This window comes from Acomys russatus, chromosome 17, assembly GCF_903995435.1.
Source record: "Acomys russatus chromosome 17, mAcoRus1.1, whole genome shotgun sequence".
Lineage (NCBI taxonomy): Eukaryota > Metazoa > Chordata > Mammalia > Rodentia > Muridae > Acomys > Acomys russatus.
In genome coordinates, this window is record NC_067153.1 from 2,839,164 (window position 1) to 2,862,701 (window position 23,538).

The 23,538-nt window shown below is 39.6% G+C and overlaps 1 protein-coding gene across 1 annotated transcript in view; it reads left to right on the forward strand.

The window, feature by feature from the left end:
- Vps13b (vacuolar protein sorting 13 homolog B) overlaps window positions 1–23,538 on the forward strand; it is a 551,580-nt gene that overhangs the window by 330,193 nt on the left and 197,849 nt on the right. Inside the window, exons 32-33 of the mRNA XM_051159473.1 lie at window positions 2,223–2,349; window positions 5,947–6,090. Of these exons, the coding sequence (XP_051015430.1) occupies window positions 2,223–2,349; window positions 5,947–6,090 (271 nt within the window). The remainder of the gene's footprint in view (window positions 1–2,222; window positions 2,350–5,946; window positions 6,091–23,538) is intronic.

Consider the following 23,538-nt stretch of genomic DNA (forward strand, 5'->3'; position numbering starts at 1 on the left):
TTTTCCTTCCTGATATTCATCTTGGAAAATAATTGATTTATAAAATGTTTAATTGTTTTTAAAAGTTTATCATTACTTCAGATGTTTATCACTGATAGCACAGAAGAAAAACTCTTGCCATACAGTAAGAAATGGCTCTTGATTTGATGAGATTTCCTCTTTCCTGCTGTGGTAATAGGGCTTTCCTACTTGGTGCTGTCAATTTAATTCAACACACAAGTGAGAAAAAAATAAATGATAGGAACAAGTTCCTTTTTCTTTCCCACAGTGCTTCAGTACGCGCTTGTTCCTGCTTGGTTGCCTGCCATCTTTCCCATTTAAGGCCTTTTTAATGTGCCGTGGGCTTCAGCACTCCCCTTCGAGAGCACATCACGTTTCATGTTTCTCACGTTGGTCACTTGATGGACTTTGAGCTATTAGACTATAATTACGGTGTCTCTTAGGATCTAAACCTTTCCTCCATAGTCACAGATTTTAGTACTTCTTCCTGTTGCTCTCTACTTACCAGATCTCTTAATTCTTTAAAATTGACTTTCTTGAAATCCAATACTTATGTGTTACAGAACCAGATGATCCAATTTGCTTTTTTGGCAAATACCATATAAAGCACTGCCCACTGGAAATTTAACAAAAGACATTAGTGCTCTCTAGACTGTCCTGATTTTTTTTTTAAGATGTAGAAAGACTTGCATTTTATCTACATTTTCACATGAGGTATAACTTATGCCAATTTTCTGCTTTCAACTTTATCATTTTATCATAAGGGAATAATAAGGTTGTATTTATAAAGAATATTAAATTAATTTTAAAGGAAATTTGGAGGTGCAGCTTCTCGTCAAATATAAACATAGTGATGTATTATTTTATAAAATGAAAACTAAGACTGCAGAGAGTTGCTTGCAATCTCTCTGCCGGGAGAAGCTGTGTCTCTCAGTGCTCTCTCCTAGTTATAGTGCTTCCTTCAAATTACTAGCAGTTGTGGGTGTCAAGCAGAAGTAACTGATCAAGGATGAAAATGTGTAAAGTAGAATTAAAACAGGCCAGAAGCTGTGATGGAGAGCGCTCACTACAAGCCAAGCTGTGCAAGTGTTGTTTCCACTGAGTGGCCAATGCAGTTTCTGAGCTCCATCTCCTTATCTGAGTCACAAGGCTGAGAGTGATCTTTCCATCTTACAGGCTTGTTTTGAAGAAGCCTTCAGTTTCAAATACAAAAGCTATTTAATGGATAAAGGCTTTAATATCCATATTAGTATTCATAAACTCAAATGGATCTTAGTACTTAAAGTAAAAAAGAAGTCTTGCTGTGACTTGAGGTGTCAGGGTGGGTTGGGGGCCTCCCCTTCTCTGAGAAGAAGGAGATGGGGGAATGGGGCTAGAGGAATGTGAGAGTGGGACTAGGAGGAGAGGAGAGGAGAGGAGGGCCTAGGATCATGCAGTAGAGAGATAAATAAATAAGTAAAAATATTACATAAAAGAAGCAAGAAAATGAACATACAAATTCGACAAGTTATAAACCAATAACATAATTGTAACATGAATAGCTTGCCCTGTAAATAAATGTTTATTCTACAAAAAGGTGTGTCAATAAAAAAGTAAAGAATAAACATTTTTTTTAAAAGGACTGAAGAGTTGAGCACCATCGCTCACACCTGTAATAATCACAGTACTTTGGAGACAGTGGCAGGAGGATCACTGCAAGCTCTAGGCTAGGTTGGTCTTACAAAGGGAATCCCAAGCAAGCCAGAGCTCCATAGGGACACTTGGGAGAATTTGGTTCGGGGCAAGGGGCATGCGGCAATGGACATTGTCAGGTGGAACATACAATGTATTAAAAATAGGAAACTAAGCATTATTCCAAAAATAATAAGATCATTAATGCTAACAAAAGAGATATGAAACTTTGCAAGAACAAATAGAGTTATAAACAAAATACATAATTAATTGAAAGGCCTAGGATGACATTGATATGAAATTGCTTAACTTCACATTTAAATTTTTTAGAGGTTCTTCTTTTCTGGCATTTTTTTGAGATCTTACAGAACCAAAGGAATTGACTATTAAAAAAAAAAAATAGGCACTCTCAAAACAGTGCTAAACATTTGCTGTGCATGTTTATAGTACAGACTTAAACAAAAAGGTATCCTTGAAAAACATCAAGTGACTATAATAATTTTCCTTTAAAAATTTTTTATGACTAACAATTGTTTGCCTTATCTTTTTAGCATACAACGACATCAAGAAAAGAGAGCAATTTTGACCCCCATCTTGACAGATTTTTCTGTACGAATAACTGGAGCACCTGCCATCATTTTCACCAAAATAATCTCTCCAGAAAATCTGCATATGGAGGTCAGAGCGTGATATAGACTTCAGTTTAGTCTAAGTAATGGACTGACTCTTGTATATGCTATAGGGCTTCACTGCTTCTGCCTGCATTACATCAGTAACATTAGCTAATTAATAATGACCATCACCATCAAAGCTGGGAAACACTAGGTGCCTCCACTGCTCATAGCAGTCCTATCAAGTGACTCTTAATAAGTGAGTTTTATAGGTGAGGAGACTGAGGTGCAGCTCCCATTGGCCACCTGCTCTCAAGGAATCATTTTCTAGTGTTTGTGTTACTAAGTAGGTGTGTTAAGTGAGTTAGCAACCAAAGCATTTTCAGCTTCCATGCAGCTATTAGCTTGTAACCCCTTCGTTAAGTGAAATGATACTGTATATTAATTCAAAACAATAGGACAATAATTTGAACAATAATTTTTATATAGTCTCATTTGAGGTTTATACTAATTATATGGCAAAAGGTAGGCCCAATTCAGTTTCTTTTTTAATTAATTGTTTTGGTTTGGTTTTTATATATCCAGAAAATAAAAATTTTAAAAATTTTCAAACAGTATATTTTAATCATATTCTTTTCCCCCAACTCATGCCATATCCTCCTCACCTCTCACCTTTCTATCCAACTAACTTCATGTCTCATTTCTCCCTCTCCCATCTCTGTCTCTGTCTCTCTTTGTCTCTTACACACACACACACACACACACACACACACACACACACACACACAAACAAACAAAAAAGAGGCCATTAATCCTAGCACTCGGTAGGCAGAGGAAGGTAGATCTCTGAGTTTGAGGCCAGCCTGGGGTACATAGTAAGTTTCAGGACAATCAGGGCTACATAGAGGACTTATTTCAAAAATAAAACAAAAAATAACCACAAACAAGGAAGGAAGAAAAAGAAAGAAGAAAGTAAGAAAGGAAAGAAAGAAAAAAGAGGAAGTTAAAGAAACCAAAAAAAGCCACCAATAAACTGCACACACAAAAAGATATAAAGACTTTTTCCCCCGAGAGTCTGATTGTTATGCCTAGTGACACTCCGTTGGGGAAAATTGATCCCCACCCCCACCCCGTTACAGATATCAGCTGAAAATAGCTTTTGAGTTAGGAGCAAGACTTTGTATCCACCCCCTTCTCAGTGCTGGGAGTTGTCTGGTTTGAGCCTGTTTAGGTCTTGTGGGTGCTGTCGCAGGCTCTGTGTCGTGTCTATCAGTCCTGTTATGTTGGAAGATGCTGTTCTGTTTCCTAGGCAGCATCCTAGGATCTTTCTGCCTCCTCTCCCTCACTGATCCCAGAGCCTTGAGGCAGGGGCGGGGTTGATGAAGACATCCTGTTTGGAGCTAAGTCTGCCACAGTCTCTTCCTTCCCTCACATTGTCTAGTTGTGAGTCTGTGTGTTGATTACCATCTCCTTCCAGAAGAGGCTTCTCTGGTGAGGGTGGAGTGACACTGCGGTCTGAGTCCCCACTTAGCATTGCAGCTGAGGGCTCCAGGTAGAGGGTCATCACGTGTGCAGTCACAAAAGAATGCAGATGGTTTGCAAAGAAAGGCTGGAGGTGGGGCAGAGAAGAAGCGGGGGTGCGTGGGGTGGCCTTCACCAAGAGACTAGGTTCCAATGGGATAGAGGTGGACTTGGAGGGGAGCCAGCTTAGTCTCTTTACAGCCCCCCAAAGTTGTATAAGGTGTTAGGCAACTCCTATGGCTGGTTTCTTAGTAACACACATGGTTTAGACTTTGCATAACACCATAGGAGGCGCATACCCAAACTGGAAATATGAACCAAGATCACGCATTAGAGATGAACACATTAGAGAACTCTTTAACTACCTTTTTATATTTGATTCACAAAAATTAATATTGGGTCTGGTCATGTAGCTCCCTCATTTTGTCTGTTATGTGTGACACCATGACTTTGACCCCGAAAACCATCACCACAATAAAAGAAGAGCAAATAACCAACAGGAGAAATAAGAGAAAACAGACAAAACTAACCAACCAACATTCACTTTCAAATAAGAACTTTTTTTCTAGAAACATTCCTTTCTTGTATTCATAAGAATTTGCCATCACACGGTTAGGAAAAGAAAACATATCAAAATGTTTATATAATTCTATCCCAGCTTGATTAACTCTAAGTTGATTTGGAGGCCTTAGTACTAATTCTGAAGAGTTATTCCCAGGTGAAAGGGACAGGAAGCAGGAGATAGAGCGCTCTGTGCACAGCCTGGGGTTAGAGGGCTCAGCCACACTTACATCCCTCATCTCAGCTCCCTGGGACTTCCCTTACTTGCCTGGAGTGCGTGCCCCAGTTCACCTCCAGGTTTTACCAGAGATTAAGCTTGTAAGGCAGATCACCTCAGGAGGAGGGAGAGCAGAGATGATTCCTGTGCTTGTGTTACTAAGCTACTTATCCTACCTGTTGCATTTCGACTGCACAGCACTAGAGTAGGCTTGGTCATCCTCTAGTTACAGGACATATGTCGCCAGTACAATTACTATATCATAGACATTTTCACTCCTTTAAGGCCTGTTACAGTGACAAAACAATTTTTAAAAATACTTTTAAATCATTGTCTTTTTCTTTTTAATCATGACGTAGGAAATAAAATAAGAATTCAAGTATAATAAACAAAAATAAAAATTTGTGAAGGAATGTTTTAAAAAAAAAAAAAAGGATAATCATGCCAGACATGCTGTTCTTTATGGCTTTGTTAAAAACAGCTCAAAACTGTCTGGGGTGTATTTGGACTGGCCATAGTATCCTTAAGTCTGTTCTTTGTATGACACGAACAGGGTCTGCTGAACATTTGCAGACATGCGCCTCCCCACAAGAGGCAGGACCTGTGCTTATTAACTGAGGTTTCTGAGTTGTTTTTCTCTTGTTTGCCTCCCTGAGTGGTTTCTAATGATAAACGGTCAAGTCACACAACCATGAAGAGCAGCACCAGTTAAATAGCAGACATCTGCCTAGTGCTGCCAAGGCCATAGCAGCTAAAGAAGAGAAATTAGCATATCTGTCTCTGGCTTCAGCCCTTTACTTTGTTATAAATCATGAGGTACAGTCCTTGGCTAATGTTCATACTGTGTTGTTTCTAATTTTAACTACCTACCTTCAGTAGCCTATTTTCATGTGTCTGTGCCAAGGTTGGCCTCAGGGCAACTGTAATCTTGCAGGTATTCTTGATAAGGCCCCGCCCCCTCTTGTTATCCTTGCTACATGGAAGATCCTCAGTAACTGCTTATACATTTAAATTGATGAAGAAGCTCTTCCTACAAGCTTGCCCCAGTAATTACATAGAAAACAGTGGCAGGAGTTCAGAGTGTGGAACGAATGGATATGAACAGGTGAAAAACTCCTCTTGTTCCTTGGCTTATCTGGTACTCTGCCCGAGAGAGCACACCCTTGTAAGGGTGCTCCTTACCTTGACCCGTTAAACTGTGTCAGTGGTTGTGCTTCTTAGCTTTGCTTTTCTCATTACTGTGTGTACTTGAGTCCCTAGAGAGTTAGAAAGCAGTAAGCATCCAATAACAATGATAAATAAATTAATCACCTGATATCTATCACTTTTAAAATGTACTATTAAATCTATCTTCCCCCTCTTTAGGAGATTCTAGTGTGTGGCCATTCCTTGGAAGTGAACATAACCACAAACCTGGACTTTTTCATGAGTGTGGCTCAAGTTCAGCTCTTACATCAACTAATAGCAGCAAATATGACTGGAGTGGAGCCATCAGCCAAGGCCACCGAGGTAACTGTTACCTGATGTTTATTCTATGTAGTCTATTTTACCAGCTTTACAAAGAAAAATTTAATTAGCTAAATGTTTTCAGTTAATTAGCCTGCATTAACTTTTTCCAATCTATGCTCAGAAATCATTTGAGATGGATGTTTTATATTCTAATTTGTTTAGTCTCTTTTTTCCTCTTATCATGCCACTTGTCCAAATCGCTGTGGGCTGACATCTTTTGTAAAGGATAAGATTTGGTTTCTAAAGGATGCTGTGAGAATCCTGCTATAATTTTTATTTGCTCAGGCACATTCCCAGATGGGGCCTCTTAACTTTGTAAGGAGTATCTTCAAGGACACCACCTAAAGCCGTCACTGCCCGTGCTTGCTGGCCAATGGCCATGAGCGCAAGTTGAAAGAAATCCTGCTTAGAATTTCACTTTCTTTCTGCAGCTGGAAGCCTCAGGATGCAGAGCTCACACAGGATAAGCTAGAGTGTGCTTCTTAGATTTACCCAGGCAGCTTTGCTTTGCTTTTCCCCCATACTTTTTTAGTCAAATCTGTATAGGAGAATGAATCTTCCATAAGAACTCACATGAAAAACTCTATGTGGAGAGGTGTTTTTCTTCCAGAGGGTGAGGCAAGGTGCATTCATTGTAAGTGCTACTTGGCAAATAAGGCGCAAGCATTGTGGCCACCGTTTCCATACACATTTACTCACAGGCAAATTCTAATCATCTTGTGAGGAACTTTTGGCCATTTCGCCCTTTGAATAAGTGAGGCTCTGGGGAGTGACTGGCCTGCCTGAAATAGATCCAGAGCTAAAAAGTGGGGCAACTCAGAGTTGAGTTTCAACCTCCTGGATCAGTTCACTTCCTATCTGCCGGAAGTTATAGAATGATTACATTGTCCGCATGGTCTGTATTTTAGGAAAGCAAAACCAAAGTTCAGTATGAAAAAGCTGATAATGTTCATAAATGAAGTACCTCCTATAAATTGCTTTTCAGTAATGACTTTAAAATGACTATGAATCTATATAGCATTCAAAATGTTTCTCCAGTATATTGAAGAAAATTGATTAAAATATTTTACTTGACATGAAAATGAGTGAAGTAAACATATCCCCCATGCATTTGCATGGCGCTCTTGAGGCAAGTGAGGATGGGCAAGAGGATTTTACACTCCATGTTACTTCTACCTAGTTTTGCTGTTGACTCTTATATCAAGGACTCTAACGCACAGATGTGGTTTTGTTTTCGGAATTCATGCAACTTAACAACGGTGTTAAATGTTCATCCACATGCTTGATTCGTCTGCTAGTAGTTCAGGTCTCAACAGACGAAGGGACACCCAGAATTCATAGCCACTGTGATAATAGCTCGACTCATCCCTCACGTGTTCATGAAGTAGAAGATATTGACGGCTTCTTTATTCACTATTGGTGATCGTTTTGAAAGTACAGGCTCTATGATCCTTTAAAATTAGTGAACTTTATATTACGTGTACTTATAGTTGAAAAAAAGGAAGGCACAGGCGGTAATGGCAAAGGGTAATTTCGTATTGTCCCCATTCCAAAGAGGTATTTGTGTGAACATATAATCATTTTGAACAGAGTCCAGTGAACTAGGAAAATATGATTCTATTCATGAGTTATTAATAGACAGCACATTTTATTGTCATGGTATAAAGATATTTTAGTTATGTTAATACTCTAACAATTCAAGTTATATTTTAAAATGGCTAATTGATTGTTTTATAAATAATAACACTACAATGATTTTTCTTAATTACTTGTTGTTGATGGAGAAGTAGAGGCAAAGATTTACATTGGTTTACATGTGTACCCTGATCTGAACAACTATTACCTCATATTAGTGATGAATTAATGACAGAAACAAAAACGATAGCTGATGTTGACCTATGCCCTCTCTACGTACGTGTGGTGGAGTGAGGCCTCTGCCTCTAGAAACATTTATTTGTACTCTTGTTTTCACTGTCCCTGTCAGCGTTGCTACTGATTTTTTGGCTCCCAAAATAGACTGTTTTTTTTTTAATTAATATTTTCTTGTTTATCTATACATGACAGCCTGACAAGTGCTTAAGAGAAATAAATATTTCCCATAATGTCTTCTATAGTATAAAATCCTTTTGATACCATAAATGGCCAATTATCTGAATATGGCTGTCAGTAACACTATATAGTATCTTCAGTCAGTTTCATGAAATATACATATGATACCAAAACTACTTGTTAACTCAAAGTGAGTAATGTATTTTATAGTGCATGTTGTTGTTTCTGAATAAATTACATAAACTCTAGCTCTGTCAATGGAGCCTTAGCCCTATTGAACGTCTTAAGTCCTGCTGTTCATGTTTTGCCCCTTTCATCTCTGTAAGCTGTTTCCTCCTGGTGCCTCCATCTGCATTGCTGAGACGGCAATAGACCAGCACCTATTCATTCACTATGGCCGTGGCTGCTTACTTAGTAAGTAGGCCACAAGGCATCATTTGTTTTGCCCCACCCCATCATCCTCTTGGCCAATGTAAAGTGTTTCGTTATAAGCACTCCTTACGCCATATTCATTATATAGTGGAGTAGGGTATTGCGACCTTCCTTTTGTTTTCATATATCCTGAAGTTAGTCTTAGCATATTTATTTACTTCATTTTTAGAAATATTGTTTTATTTTAATTTTTGAGACCTTCATACATGAATATTACATTACTCCTACTCCTTTCTTCTACCTCTTCCCATTTCCCTCCTCCCTCCCCAAATCATGACGTCTTCCTCTTTAATTATCATTGTTATGCATATATTCATAGATATACACACGTACACACTAGCATGTGCCCCTGCGTACATGTATGTATGTGTGTGTGTGTACAACCTACTGAGTCCATTTAGCCTTACTCATATGTAGATGTGTTTAGAATTTGACCACTGGGATTTGACAGCTTATGTGGGAACTGATCCCTGCTGGAAACTGATTCTCCTATCTCAGCAGCCACTGACCACCTATAGCTTAGGGCTGGACCCTTGGTAAATTTTCTGTTTACATTGACATGTCAACTGGCGGTGTCATTATTTAGCTCTTGTTCAGGCAGCCATATGCTGCGCAGAGTTCATGTGTGTGTTTTCTCTGTCATGTTTAGGGAACCTTAGCCATGGGCATCTTTTCTCTTGTTATCCTTGCTGCTGTTGTTCCTTACTCCAGTGGCTAATATCTTGCTCAGCAATTTATTTTTCTTACTTTGAAACCTCACCTCAACCCACTTTTCCTAGAGTATTTTCCTCCTTTTCTGTTTTGAACTGTTCTATAGACCTAATGCATCTTGGTTCAAAGAACCAGATAAAAGTATGATTTTTGAAGTTGATATAAATTAAAGACTTATTTTAGAAAGTCTAGGTGTCAAGAAAGCAATGTGTTCTATGACTATAAATTAGTAAATTTACTAAAGCCTTTATTCCACCATACTAAAATATTAAGTATTTTGAGTTTATTACACAAAAATACTATAATAGTATTCAAAAATACTGAGATGCAGCTTCTGAATCACTGGCTAATACAGTTTTCTTGGATAGTTCACAGTTCTATAGCATATTAGATATTTTCCTATGAACTGTGATTGATTCATTATATGCAAAGGAATGGTGGTAGGGTTATTTCAGTGATTTATTTTTTCTTGCTATTTAACTTAGAAATAAGATGCTTTAAATGTGCTCTTCATTTTAGGGGTAGAAACTCTTTGTTGAAAGTAAGGATTTGTTACCAATATTATAATAATCTAAGTATCACTAGGGTTGATTTAAAGAGGCGCTGAGGATGAAGAAGAGGGAAAGGAACTTCTAAATGTGTCGTCATGCAGAGCGTGAGGAAATGGAGTGAGGTAGAGGGTGTTTACCCTGAGAAGATAGAGGACAGAGTGGAATTGAGATCCGCAGAACACGCTCAGACCATCTGTGTTACCTAGCTTGATGAAGGCATGAATGGAGAAGAGCAGGTTAGAGGTTCCCGCTTGTGTGGGCGTGGGCGATCTAACGTGGTGAAGAAGCTGGCGTGACTGTAGAGAAGAGGAGCCTCTTCATCTACTCTGTAAGTATTCCACTCAGCTTCAGTGTCAAACACAGGAAGTACTATGGTGATATAAATACACAACAGATGTTAAGTTTCTTCTCCTCGTGCATGTATATTTAGTGGGAAAGATAAATAATAGATTAATATTTGGAGTTAAATGAAAATACATATTCTATTTCTCATTTATGCCAAGATTATGTAGATAAAACTCTGTAGCCTATTTGGTGTCTCTAACCACTCTGTAGAACCCTGATTTGGATTAGAGAGGGTTCTTGTTAAAGAGGCAACAAAGCATGCAAGGAAAGAAATTAAATTTACCCTTACAGAATATTCAAGGGAACTAAGGAAGTGGCTCAGTGGTTCAAGTGCCACACAAGTTTGAGAACCTGAGTTAGACCCTGAGAACTCATTTAAAGCCAGATGGAGTAGCAAACATTTGTAATCCCCAAAATCCCTGACATGATGGACCAACACCCAGGATTATCATCTGGTCTCCATACATACACCATGGTAATGAAAAATAAAATTTTAAAAATGGTAAGGAAAAGTAGAACTCTGTTTGTTGGCCTTTTGTAACCATCAAAACATCATGCAAAACTCTGGTTTTAGGTTAAAACCAATGGCCACTCTTCTCTGAAGAATTTTGCTGAACGTCCTTCTTTTTTTTTTTTTTTTTTTTTTTTGTGACACAATTAGTTTTATCATCATTGCTTACAGGAATATTGAATAGGAGTTTCTTACAAGAACAGAAATAACCCCACATCAGCTACATCCTACAAGTCAGCACAGATGACAGGTCACAAAAGCTAGAAACATAGAAGATTGAACGTCCTTAAACAATAAAATGGAACTGTCCCTGTGCACATATAGGCCTCACTCACTGAACTCAGTGGGCTGCCAAAAGGAGGGGGCTGGGAGAAATCTAGCTGGGAGGGGGCTTGTTGGAGGGCGGGTAGAGAGAGAGAATGTGGAATAGATGTTTCACTGTATATATATGTAACGTTTTACAAGTCATAAATTTAAGTGCTTCTCATATTTTAGGTTAGTAAGCTGTCAAACTAGAATGTAGAATATAGCTAATCTCTAGCATTCTGAGCAAGACAGGTATGAGCATTTAGAAATCCACAAGGTGTGAGGTGGTTTGAACAAGGGTCATAACAATTCAGTGTCTATTCCAGGGATGTCACCAAAGCCCAAGATGCTGTTTCTCTCCTATATAGTAGTCTTTATGTCAGTACTCTAATATTGCAACTGTGGCTCTGTAGCTAGAAACTCAGTCTCCTTCCCTTCTTACCTTGTCATTTCTAAGTGTCTCCATGGATTGATTGAGTTCTAGTCAGCAGATTCGAAGAAAGAGGAAATGATGCACATAGCTATCCATTGGTCAGGATTAATTCACTTTTAGTTCACTTTCAGCTGCAAGGAAAGCAGAGAAATACAGTCTGTCTGTAGTGGTCCAGCTGACCGTTATTTTACTGTCGTGTTCCTTATTGAGAAATACTTAAAAAGAAGGAGGTGTCCGTACAGGAAGCCCGTGGCCTTAGCCACAGGACTTCGAGGTGACCTTCTAAGGAGAGTGAAAACTATTCCTCATGAAACAGTTCTGCATCCTTCACAATCCATAGAACAAACGGTACTATACCAGAATTAACGAGTGTCTGCACAATGGTGGGTGTTGATAGAGGAACAGCAATGTCTTTTTCCTCCATTTCTACCACTCTTAATTTGATGATAGGCCTTAAATCTTGAAAAAATGTAGACCTGTGTAGGCCTGGCTGACCTAGGGTTACTATGTAGCCCAGGCTAACTCTCAAGTGTATGCTAATTCCCATGCTTCAGCCTCCCGAGCGGTGAGATCACAAGAGTGCCCCAGCTAAAGCTCTCACACTTGGTGGTAAAGTACATCCTCCTGTACCATGTGACTTTGAACCCGCCATTACAGAGTAGCTATATTGTACTTCATCTCCCAGAGTCGGTCATGGGGTGAGGTGGCTACAGGACTCAGGAAAGAGCGGTATTTCCTATGAAGACGTCCCAAGATTAGCTCCTCTTTCTGGGGAGCACACATGTGTTGCTGCAAAAGCTTTTATTGACCACACCCTATTCTTAGTCCTAATTCCTGTCATGTGCAGAAAACTGGTCTGTGTTTGCAAGGGGAGATAAATGCACAGAGGCAAAGTGGGGTGGGGGTAACACTTGATGGTATCATCTGACTTCTTGATCCAATCCTTGTACATATGGTGTAAGGAGAAGTGTTATACAGATTTCTAGAAAAGCCTTTTTTTTTTTCTTTCCTTGTCTTCCTCTGTGGAATAATGGAATAATCCCAATGGAAGTAATTGCCACACTGTGACCACATTATGACAGAAGTCACACAGTACTGAGATGTACATGGCAACTCAGCTGCACCAGGTGGCACTTTACAATACGTGAAAACAGAGTATATGTCATTAAGATACCTGTATCTGAGTTTCAATGGTGTAAAGCCAGTAGTATTCTCCGGCTGAATTGATGAGCTCAGGAGGGTTATGGGTATGCAGTGGGTGATGCTGATTAAATGCTTTGCTCTGTAAACTAACAACTGGATTCTTTAGTTCATGGGAACTTCTGTGTCTGTTTCTAGAACTAGAAAATACAAGGTGTATGTACCATATAGCTCCAAAGATCGTTAAGAAACTGGTATCTAGCACTCAGCAGGGGCAGGCTCAGCTCGTGTGGTGAAGCACTAGCCAGGAGGCTGCAGTGCTGTGCGCGTAGAGTAATGCATGTGCTCCAAGGCTTGAGTCCGTGGGAGACTGTAGGAGTCGCCTGGCAGCACGTGGCCTTCAAGCTTGAGTGCCATAGGTGTGTCCCCTGTTGTGATTGGTGTAAGAGGCCCTTCAGCTAGGAGCTGGAGTGTTAGCACCATGTAGTACCGCACGCTGTCTCAAGAGCTACAGGAGTCTGTCTTCTTTCCTGGCCCTGTACCCACACTGGGGGCTGGAATGCCCTGGCTCCTACCATGTGGCTTCAGTGGTGGCTGTCATTCCTCACAGCAAGTAGTCATCTAATTAAGCCTCCTTGCAGCGGTGGCGTAAGGAGTAACACATGCTCATTTCAGACCAGTGCTTCAGAGAGAATGAGGCTTTTGTAGCAAAATAGAAACCATGATTTTGTAAGAAAGACCAGAACCACTTTGGAGCTGTGCTGTGGGTGTCCTCTGAGCCCGGCAATGTGTGTCCTGGAGAAGAGTCAACAGCTAACAGCACTAACTGAGCATCCCTGCCTCTGCCTGCCTTCTGCCCTCCTCACCCACCTGGCCTAGGCACTTCCTCAGCTCCGTTTATGACTCCCCTTATGAGTATTTACCATGTGTGTCTTTCTGGGTCTGTGTTACCTCACTCAGGATGATTGTCCCTGGTTCCATCCATTTGCCTACAAATTGCAAGATTTTCTTGTTTTGATAGCTGAATAGTATTTCATTGTGTAAATGAAGCATAGTTTCTGTGTTCATTCTTTCGTTGAGAGACATCTAGCCAAAACAGGGTAAGCAAGTCCTCAATAGTTCCTGCCTCACAAATATGTCTGTCAGATATATTGGGCCCAAAGGCTGAAGATGATGCTCCAATGTTACAGAGAGTTTTGGGTGACTGTTCAGGCAGCAAACTGTCTCTGTTATTTTTTTGTTTTGGAAGATGCTAACCTGCACTTCTGGTTTACTCAGGAAATTAAGTTTTATTCCTTCTCAAGTCTCTGATGGGGTTGAAAATCAGATAGTTTAATTTTACAATTAAGCTTAGTTGTTTATGGGTTAAGATGTTTTTAGATCTAGATAAATGTTTTAAGTCGATAGTGATGAGATATGATAGATACTGAATTACATTCAGAATTTTAGACCACCGAGATAGGAAAGATGTTTTCTTCAAGACTGCCAAATACAAATAGCCAAAACACTATTAATGTAACATTTATTTAATTGCTGATTTTTTTCATGGTTTTTTTTTTTTTTGCTGTACGTAGTTTATTATATATATGTGTAATAATATAAATGTATATGTAAAAAAGAAATATAATAAATTGAAAAAACAAAAAAAATAATATTTGGCTCTTTCATCTGTTTTTTTTTTTTTTATTTCCATGTTGTTTTTTTAGAACCATGTGTCTGTGTTACAAAAATATTTTATGTATTTTATACAAAGAGAAAAAGCCCAGGGAAAAAATAGATTATAAATAATTTTCCATTGTCCCTGTAAGCAAAAGCTGTGGTAACCAAATGACAGCTCAGAATTGCTTGGTTTCTTCTCTGATAAGTTTGTGTATTTCTGCCAAGCCAACTTGTAGGCTTTTCTTACAATTACATAAAAGAGCCCATTTCAAAAAAAGTAACAAGAGGGCCATGAGAATGTATGTAAGACTGATGTAATCTCATACATTTTTAGTTCTCTTATGTCTAGGCCTTTGCATCTTTCTCAGTGATGGTTCATGTCAAATAACTAAAATTCTCCTAGACCATTGTGCTGTGTAAGGTAAGGGCCAGGACCTAAGCTTAGTCATCTTCCTTAAAGACTGGTACTTGGGGGAATATGACCTATCATTCTTCTTAAAGATTGTCCAATACTACTTTTTAAGATGATGAGATTTATTATTTATGAATTATTTTATAAGCCTAGCTTTAAAACCTACTGGAATGCTGCTGTGCAATTCACAAACCCCAGGCCCAGGCAATCTGCATTCATGCCCATGTCTGTTACTTGAGCAGTTGCTGGGTCTCTGTGACATCAGCCACCTGTTGTTTGCTCTCCCCTGTGTGAGAGGTGCTCTGAATGTTTACATGCCTAAGCTGCTTTCATTCTGTCATCAGCCTCTGGCTAGGAGGTTTCAGATTGTAAAGATACAGAAACTGAATTTCAAGAAGTTCTCAGTATTTGCCAAAATAGCTAGTATCAAAACTAAGTCTCTGACACTCTGTCTCTGACTCCGTCTGTCTGTCTGTCTGTCTGTCTGTCTCTCTCTCTCTCTCTCTCTCTCTCTCTCTCTCTCTCTCTCTGTGTGTGTGTGTGTGTGTGTGTGTGTGTGTGTGTACGCGCGCGCGCATGTGTCTTGCTCCCTTACTCTCTCCTCTTCCCCTCCCCTCCTCTCTTCTCTCCCTGTTCTTCCCTCCTGCCCTCCCCTCCTCATTTCCCTTTTTTCTCTACTACATCTCTCTCTCCCTCTCCCCTCTTAATCTTCCTCTTCACCTTGTATTGAAAATATTCAGAATATGTTGAAGTAGTTCACTAACTTATATGAGTGTGGAAATCACAGAAAGTTTGAAGGTTCCATCATTTCACTATACTTTGCTTTGCACCTCTGTTCTCTCCCTTTGCTGTGTTGTCTGTGCTGGGTTGCAGTAATTAATCCTCCTGACCCTGTCTGCTGTGTAGCTTAGGAGTGCAGACAAACACTGTAGCACCCATCTTCACCTGCTCTTAACCGCTTCATGATTTCAGTGTTTCCTTTGTGCCCCTACATAAAAGTGTTAGAATGAACTGTTCCCTTTTTGTTTTGTTAGTATTTATTTCTAAATATAGACTAATTAAGCATTGAAATGTCTAGATACTGAAATGAATTGGAAGGAGAAGGACAAATTGATAGCATAAAGTTGTAACATAGTGAGAGGATAGAATCTTCCTGAAAAAGGCAGGGGCTGACTTTAGAGTGTGTGGCTCGGACCCAGAGGGGCTTGTGGAGACTGAAGCACCAACCAAGGACCATGCATGGACTGGACCTAGGCCCCCACACAGATGTAGCGAAGAGCAACTCAGGCTTCATGTGAGTCCTCTAGTAGGGATGTGGAGTGGAGGCTGTCTCTGACATGGACTCTGTTGCTTGCTTTTTTATCATCCCCGCCCCCTGGTGGGGCTGCCTCACCAGGCCAAGGGGGGAGAGGATAGATTCAGTCCTAGGGTGGGTATGGGGGAGAGGACTCCCTTTTCTGAAGAGTATGGGAGGGGGGAAGGAGAGGGGGAAAGAGGGAGGGAAGGTAGGTGGCATTGGCAGGAGAGGAAGGAGAGGGCTACAAACAGGATGTAAAGCGAATGAATATATATATATATATATATATATATATATATATACTTTTTTAATGTGTGACTCTTCTAATATAACAGAGCAAAGCTAGTTGATTGCAGATTTCAGGAAATGTTGCTAGGGAGCCAAGAAGATGCCCATTTGACAGTCTTTGTTTTTATTCTGAATAGGCTGTACAGTTATGTTGTAGGAGATTAACTAGGGCTAAAGGTTGAAGTGGAGCAGGAACCTGTTTATTACACTGAAACTTTAACTTTAAAAAAAATTTTATTCTTCTCTCATATATTATACCATGACTACAGTTTCCCCTCCCTGCCCTCCCTTCAGCCCCACTTCCCCACTCTCCCATCTCCCCAGATCCAACTCTCTCCCCTCAGAGAAGAGCAAGCCTCCCAGGGACATCAAACAAACAAGGCATAACACGTTACAATAAGGCCAGGCACATGCCGTCATGTCAAGGCTGGATGAGGCAACCCAGTAGGAGGAATAGAGACCCACAAGCAGGCAAAGGGGTCAGGGGCAGCCCTCATTGCACTGGAGTGCCAACCTACTCAGCCATAACAAGTGTGCAGAGGACCTAGGTCAGGCACCTACAGGCGCTCTGGTCTTTGCAAGTTGCCATGAGTCCCAGTCAGTTGAATCTGTGGGGTGTGTTCTCAACCCCTGGTTCCTCCCACCCTTCCTCCCATTCCTCCATAGGACTCTCCAAACTCCCCTAATGTTTGACTATGGGACTCTGCAGCTGCTACCATCAGTTGATGGATGGAGTTTCTCTCTGGTCTCTTCAAGGACGATTTTGCTAGGCTCTGGTCCCAGTACACTCTACCAGCAGAGTCAACCTTAGGTCAGTGGTTTTGTGGTACCTTGCCTGTTTATAAAAGATGGCTAGTTCATGCCCTTGTCCCCCATTAACTAGGGCTGTTTGCTAGGGTTATTCTTGTACATTCCATGGAGTTTCCATTGCACTAGGTTTTCACCTTGTCTCCAAAATGCTCCCCAATTCCAGTCATTTCTCTCAATATTTTCTTTCCCACCCTACCCCATCCTATCCCTCCTGTTCCAATCCTCACCTGCCCCTAGTCCACCTGCAAAATCTATTTCCTCTTACCTAGGAGACCCTTGTGTCCCCCTTCAGCTCTCCTTGTTACTTAGCCTCTCTGGACTGTGGGCTGTAGCATGATTACTTTACAGCTAATATTCATTTATAAGTGATTACATACAATGTTTGTCATTCTGGGTCTGGTTTATCTCACCCAGGATGATTTTTGTCTGGTTCCATCCATTTGCCTGCAAATTTCATGATGTCAACAACTGAGTAATACTCCCTTGTGTAAATGCAGCACATTTTCTTTAACCATCCTTCAGTTGAGGGACATCTAGGTTGTTTTTAGTTTCTGGCTATTGTGAATAAAGCAGCTATGAACAAAGCTGAGCAAGTGTCCTTGTGGTATGGTGGAACATCCTTTGGGCATATGCTTAAGAGTAACATAGCTGGGTCTTGAGGTAGATTGGTTTCCAATTTTCTGAGAAACTGCCATATTGATTTGAATGTGGCTGTGTGAGTTTGCATTCCCACTAGCAATAGAGAAGTGTTTCCCTGGCTTGTCCCACATCCTGGCCAGCATGACCTGTCATGTGTGTTTCTTTTTTATTTTGGCCAACCTGGCTGGCAGGTGTCATTTTTTATTTGCATTTTCTTGATGGCTAAGGATGTTGAACATTTAAGTGCTTCTTGACCATTTGAGATTCCTCTGTTGAGAATTCCCTGTTTAGCTCATTTTTAATTGGATTATTTAGTTTGTTGATGTATAGTTTCTTGAGTTTTTAATATATTTTGGATATTTGCCTTTTATTGGATATGTAGTTGGTGAAGATCTTTTCCTGATCTGTAGGCTGACATTTTGTTCTGTTTACTATGCTTTCCTGTTACAGAAGCCTTTCGGTTTCGTGAGGTCCCCTTTATTAATTGTCAGTCTTCATGCCTGTGCTATGGGTGTTCTGTTCAGGAAGTTGTCTCCTATGCCAATGCATTCAAGGCTAGTCCTCATTTTCTCTTCTATCATTTTCAGTATATATGGTTTTATGTTGATATCTTTGACCTACTTGGACTTGAGTTTTATGCAGGGGGATAAATATGGATCTATTTGTATTCTTCTGCCTGTAGACATCTAGTTGGACCAGCACCATTTATTGACAATGCTTTATTTTTTCCATTGTATATTTGTGGCTTCTTTATCAAAACTCAGGTGTCAATAGGTGTGTGGGTTTATGTCTGGCTCTTTGATTCAGTTCCATTGGTCAATATGTCTGTTTTTGTGCCAGTACCAAGAAATTTTTAGTACTACAGCTCTGTAGTACAGCTTGAGATCAGGGTTGGTGAACTGTGTCTTTGGGAGCCAAGTCTAGGAAGTTGGGCAGTCCAGCTGGCAGGCTCACTCACCTGCAAAACTTTAACTTTTTACCTAAGTTGACATAGATCAGAATCTATAGAGATGCATACACAATAGTAGGTTTTAATGATTTATTTAAAACAAATAAGCAAAGTAAACCCAGATGAATAAAACAGCATAAATTTAGAGCTCGAGGTCAAAATGTCAGATTTTATTCTTTCTGGAAGCCCAAGGGAGGGAGAGATTCAGACACTAGTTAGTTGCTTAAAAGCTATTCTAATTTTTAGAATGTATGCCATCCATTTTAAGCCTACCTCTTCTTTGAGGTAGGGTGGGTGTTGCGAGGAGTTAACCTGTCTTGTTGTCAAAGAATCTTTAAAATAATAAAAACAAATAAAATAAAATAAAATTTATTTTATTCTTTCTATTAACCTTTTTCTTTTTATTAATTTTCTTTTGTTACATATAAAATTATATTATTACACATATATACAATAAACTACCTACAGCAAGAAGAACCACGAAACAGTCAGGAATTATATAAATGTTATATTCATAGGGTTTTGGCTATTTATATTTGGCAACCTTCAAAATAACGTCTTTCCTATCTTGGTGAATCTAAAATTCTGAATTTAAATCAATATCTATCATTTCCTATCTTTATCAACTTAAACCATGTATCTAGACCTCAAAACATCTTAACCTCTAAACAACTAAGCTTAACTGTACAACTAAAGTATCTGGTCTTCAACCCCATCAGAAACTTGAGAAGGAATAAAATTAATTATCTGAGTAGACATGAAGTGCAGGTGGGCAGCTTCCAAAATGAGATAACAGAGACAGTTTGATACCTGAACAATCACGCAAAACTCTCTGACAGACATATTTGTGAGGCAGAAACTCTTGGCAGAGTTTAGCCATCGACTCTGCCTGAATCCAAGCTTGCCCATTTTTAGGCAGAATTCTGTCTGTAGCCAAATGAGGACATTTTCCCCCAGTGGCTTGTTTGCCACATTTGAAACCATCTCCATAAGGAGGTTCATTGATGCTCATCATCTTCTTTGAGGTAGGCTGGGTGTTGTGAGGAGTTAACCTGTCTTGTTGTCAAAGAATCTTTAAAATAAGAAAAACAATCTTTAAATGCCATATTCTATAAGTCTCTGAAGCTTAGAAACTGGACCACAAATGCTATTCGGGGCTTGTTTAATCTTTCCCCCCAGTTTTATTTGGGCCCCCACAACGGCATTATTTACCCCAAATTAGCTGGAAGAAACCTTAAGAGAATGACACCCCATTTCCCCTAAAGGGGAAGGGGATGGGTAGGTTTTTATTTGCTCTCTTGGGCTACAGATGCTTATTTTCATTGGGAGCTGGCTATAAATTATTATTGGTCTTATTCAGAGAGAAAACGAGGTTGAACTCAGGGTGTCTTTCTTTTCTTTCATCTTTGTTTCGTAGGTATGGAGATAAGGGTTGAAAAGAAAAAAGGGAGAATATGGAAAATATATAGGGATGATGGGACAAAAAATAGATTATTGAATCTACTCACCTTAGGATCTTAATTGTTACTCACAAATAAGGTTACGTTTAATTCATCGGTGTATATTTTGGCGTATATTTCTAATCTAATATGAGATATTGTACCCATACAACTCAATTATAATACAAGGTTTACTTCCAATACCTTGAAAGTGCTATTGCAGGTTGTTTAGGATAATTAAGCAATACAAGCTAATTGTTAGTTGATCAAACCATGGTCATGTCAATGACTAGTCACAAGAATATACGTCCTAGGTCTAACAGATAGATACGATTCTACAGATAGATAAGGTAAAATGGCTAGATGACTGCCTTACATGTGAAATACAAACTCAACATAGTTTTATTTGCATCTCTCAGCTTGTGCTTCATCTTTTGAGAAATTTCTATTCATTTTATTAGCCTGTTTATTGATTACCCAATCAATAATTTAATTTTTTTAATGCTGCAGAAACTTTTTAATTCCAAGAAATCCCATTGTTAGTCGTTGGCATTATTTCCAAAGTAACACAGATCTTTTCCAGAAAGTCCTTGTTTTTGCTTTTATGTCTTGAAGGGTCTTGTAAAAATATTTCTCCTATATTTTTCCTTTTAGTAGTTCCATAGTTTCAAATCTTACACTAAGGCCTTTTGATCCATATGAAGCTGATTTTATACAAGGTGAGAGACAGGACCTGGTCTCATTCGTCTACATGTGGATGCCCAGTTTTTCCAGTGTGAGTGATAGAGTCTTAAAGGCTAATTAAATTATGGGTTCTGAAGCCATGACAATGAACTTTCCTTACCCTATCATCATTAATTGATTTGTCCTGAATATGTTACCAATGTAGGATTTTGTAAGGCATGGGTTGTTTGAAAACACTATTTACTTGGTGTTATAAAGAGCTCCCAGAACTGACATGTTACTACATTACCTTGGAGTTCACTTTTGCTAATGTCACCACTAACCCCATCGGAGCCTTCAGGATGGCAAGTGTATTTTCAAAAACTGCAAGCTTTTGCCTGAAACCTTGAGTTTTATCACTAGTAGCAAATACTGTGCATTGTTTTCCATTGTTTTTGCTGTATATTGTTTTACTTTGTTCATTTTGGAGAGAACATTTGTGAAATACCAATTAAGAATAGTTTCCACAGACATTCCTTCAAATGAAATTTTTTTTTTTCTACAAAGAGCTCAGCTGGTGCAGCTGGTGATTCAGATCCACGTCAGCATCTCTTCCAGACAGCTGTCACTGTGTGACATCTAAGAAAATGCTTGCTATAGACTTCCCATTTCACCATACTAAATACTAAATATTAAAGTGATGTTGACTCATGGGTCATGATGAGTAGCTTTTACTGTTTCATTGAGGACACTCTTTTCTTTGCATGTGTATTTACATTTTAGGGCTGTACATGTGTGTGAAGGCCACAAGACTGATATCTAGTGTCTTCTATTACTTGCCACCATTCTCCTTGAGATGGGGCTCTCAACTGAACCCACAGCTTGCCAGTACACCCTCAGAGTACTGGGAATACAAGGGGCCTCCACCCATCCCCAGCTAACAGTTGTCTTCTGGGGCCCTGGCCTGAGGTTGGCACATTTTGTCACAAGCACCCTGCCTGCTGAGCCATCTCCCTAACACTAGAACGTGTCAAATGATAGCTGTTCTGTATGGCGGCTGTGTGGTTGGGAGGGATAAGCAAGAACCAGCTCCTGGTGTGGCTGCTGCCCTGCTTCATGCTAAAGAACTCACAATCACTGTCCCAATGGAAATGTCAATGTAGGACATTGTGACACTTTGGGATTGACATGATACGTGTTTAAATATCAAGAAGTTCTTAGACTTCACTTTGAGAAATGTTGCTGTCACAATGTTAATCTCTATGGCCTTACTTCTGTTCCTCAAACAGTTCTAAAAATGTTGAAAGTGATGAAAAGTGATTGGTCCTTTTAAAAGTAGACTAGTTCTTGTTATTATGTTAGAATACAATACTGTTTTGTTTTTTAATATAGCAAAATAAAATATAAAATGAAGAAGAAACTATCACAGTTGGACAACAAAAAACAGAATGAAAAGGGCCAAAGAGAAGACACATGAATCAGACTCACTTATTTGCACACTCAGGAACCCCATAAAAGCACTAAACTGGAAGTTATAATATAAATGCCGAGGGCCAGGGGCAGACCCATGCAGGCCCAGGGCATGCTGCCTCAGACTCTGGGTTCATGTGAGCTTCAATCATGGCGACTTAGAGAGACTTGTTTTCTTCGTGAGGACTCTGAAATTATTCTGATGGAAATCAGATACTTAGAGGACACCCTCTGAATTTATAGTAAATTATGCTGCATTACCTGCCACAGTACAAATTTAATTTTAAAACTTTATTCCTTTAGTAAGGAAAACTATAGCCAAACATGTTTCCTAGTTTGCAATAGATGATGTGAAAAATTCTTTTGGATTTTTATGAGTCTAAACTGAATTAGAATTTGAATCCTGCAATACTGTGGGAGAAATCTAAATGTAGAATAAGCAAGGTTAAACTGATATTTTCCTTGCTACTAACATCACCGTGGTCCAGTTGCCCTCACTCTGGCCCTGCCAACCAAGTGTAGACAGACGACACTGTGTCTCCACACGTGCTCCAACCTAACTAGCAATCAGGTATAATTTTTAAAACTGGAAATAAATATTGGCAGAGATGTTGTGTCTCCTCTCCAACTGAGGGCCAAGCCAATCATCACGTGAACAAGGTAGCATTCTGAGCAGGGTTACACAGCTACTCACCATAACATGCTGTCAACTTATTGCACTTTTGAAAGTTTTTATGATAACTTCTTTGGAGAAAATGGATTTATAAGAATGATTGTGTTGTAAAACCTAATGAGGGTGACTTAGAATAGAAAGTGAAAATGCTCCAGACAGCAGAATCTTTAACCCAAAAGACACTTCAGGTGACATGCTGCAGCGATGCTCATCTCTAATCTCTCAGGAATTCCATTTTCTCATTGGAAGGAGGGAAGGAGCCTGGTACAAAATGATAAAGTTCTTGCTGTAAAAATTGTATAGTAGAAGCAGAAAGACTCACATAGTTTATACTCACTTATAATTGGCCACTAGCCCAAAAGGCATGTCCCACGAAAGTCTTCACTTACCAGGAGATTGGGATAGATGTGCGGACATCCTGAGACTCTAGGTAAGAGAAATATAGGAGATGGGGAAATAGAAGGACCCAGAGGGTCCTAGAAACCTACAAGAAGAACATCATGATGGATGGATCGGGGCCCAGGGTGGCCTGCTCAAACTATTGCACTAACCAAGGACAATACAAGTAGTAAACATCGACCCCCTATTCTGATCTACCCAGTGGACAGGACATTCTCCACAGTTTATGTGGAGAATGGGCACTGACTCTGACATGAGCTCTGGTGCCCCAT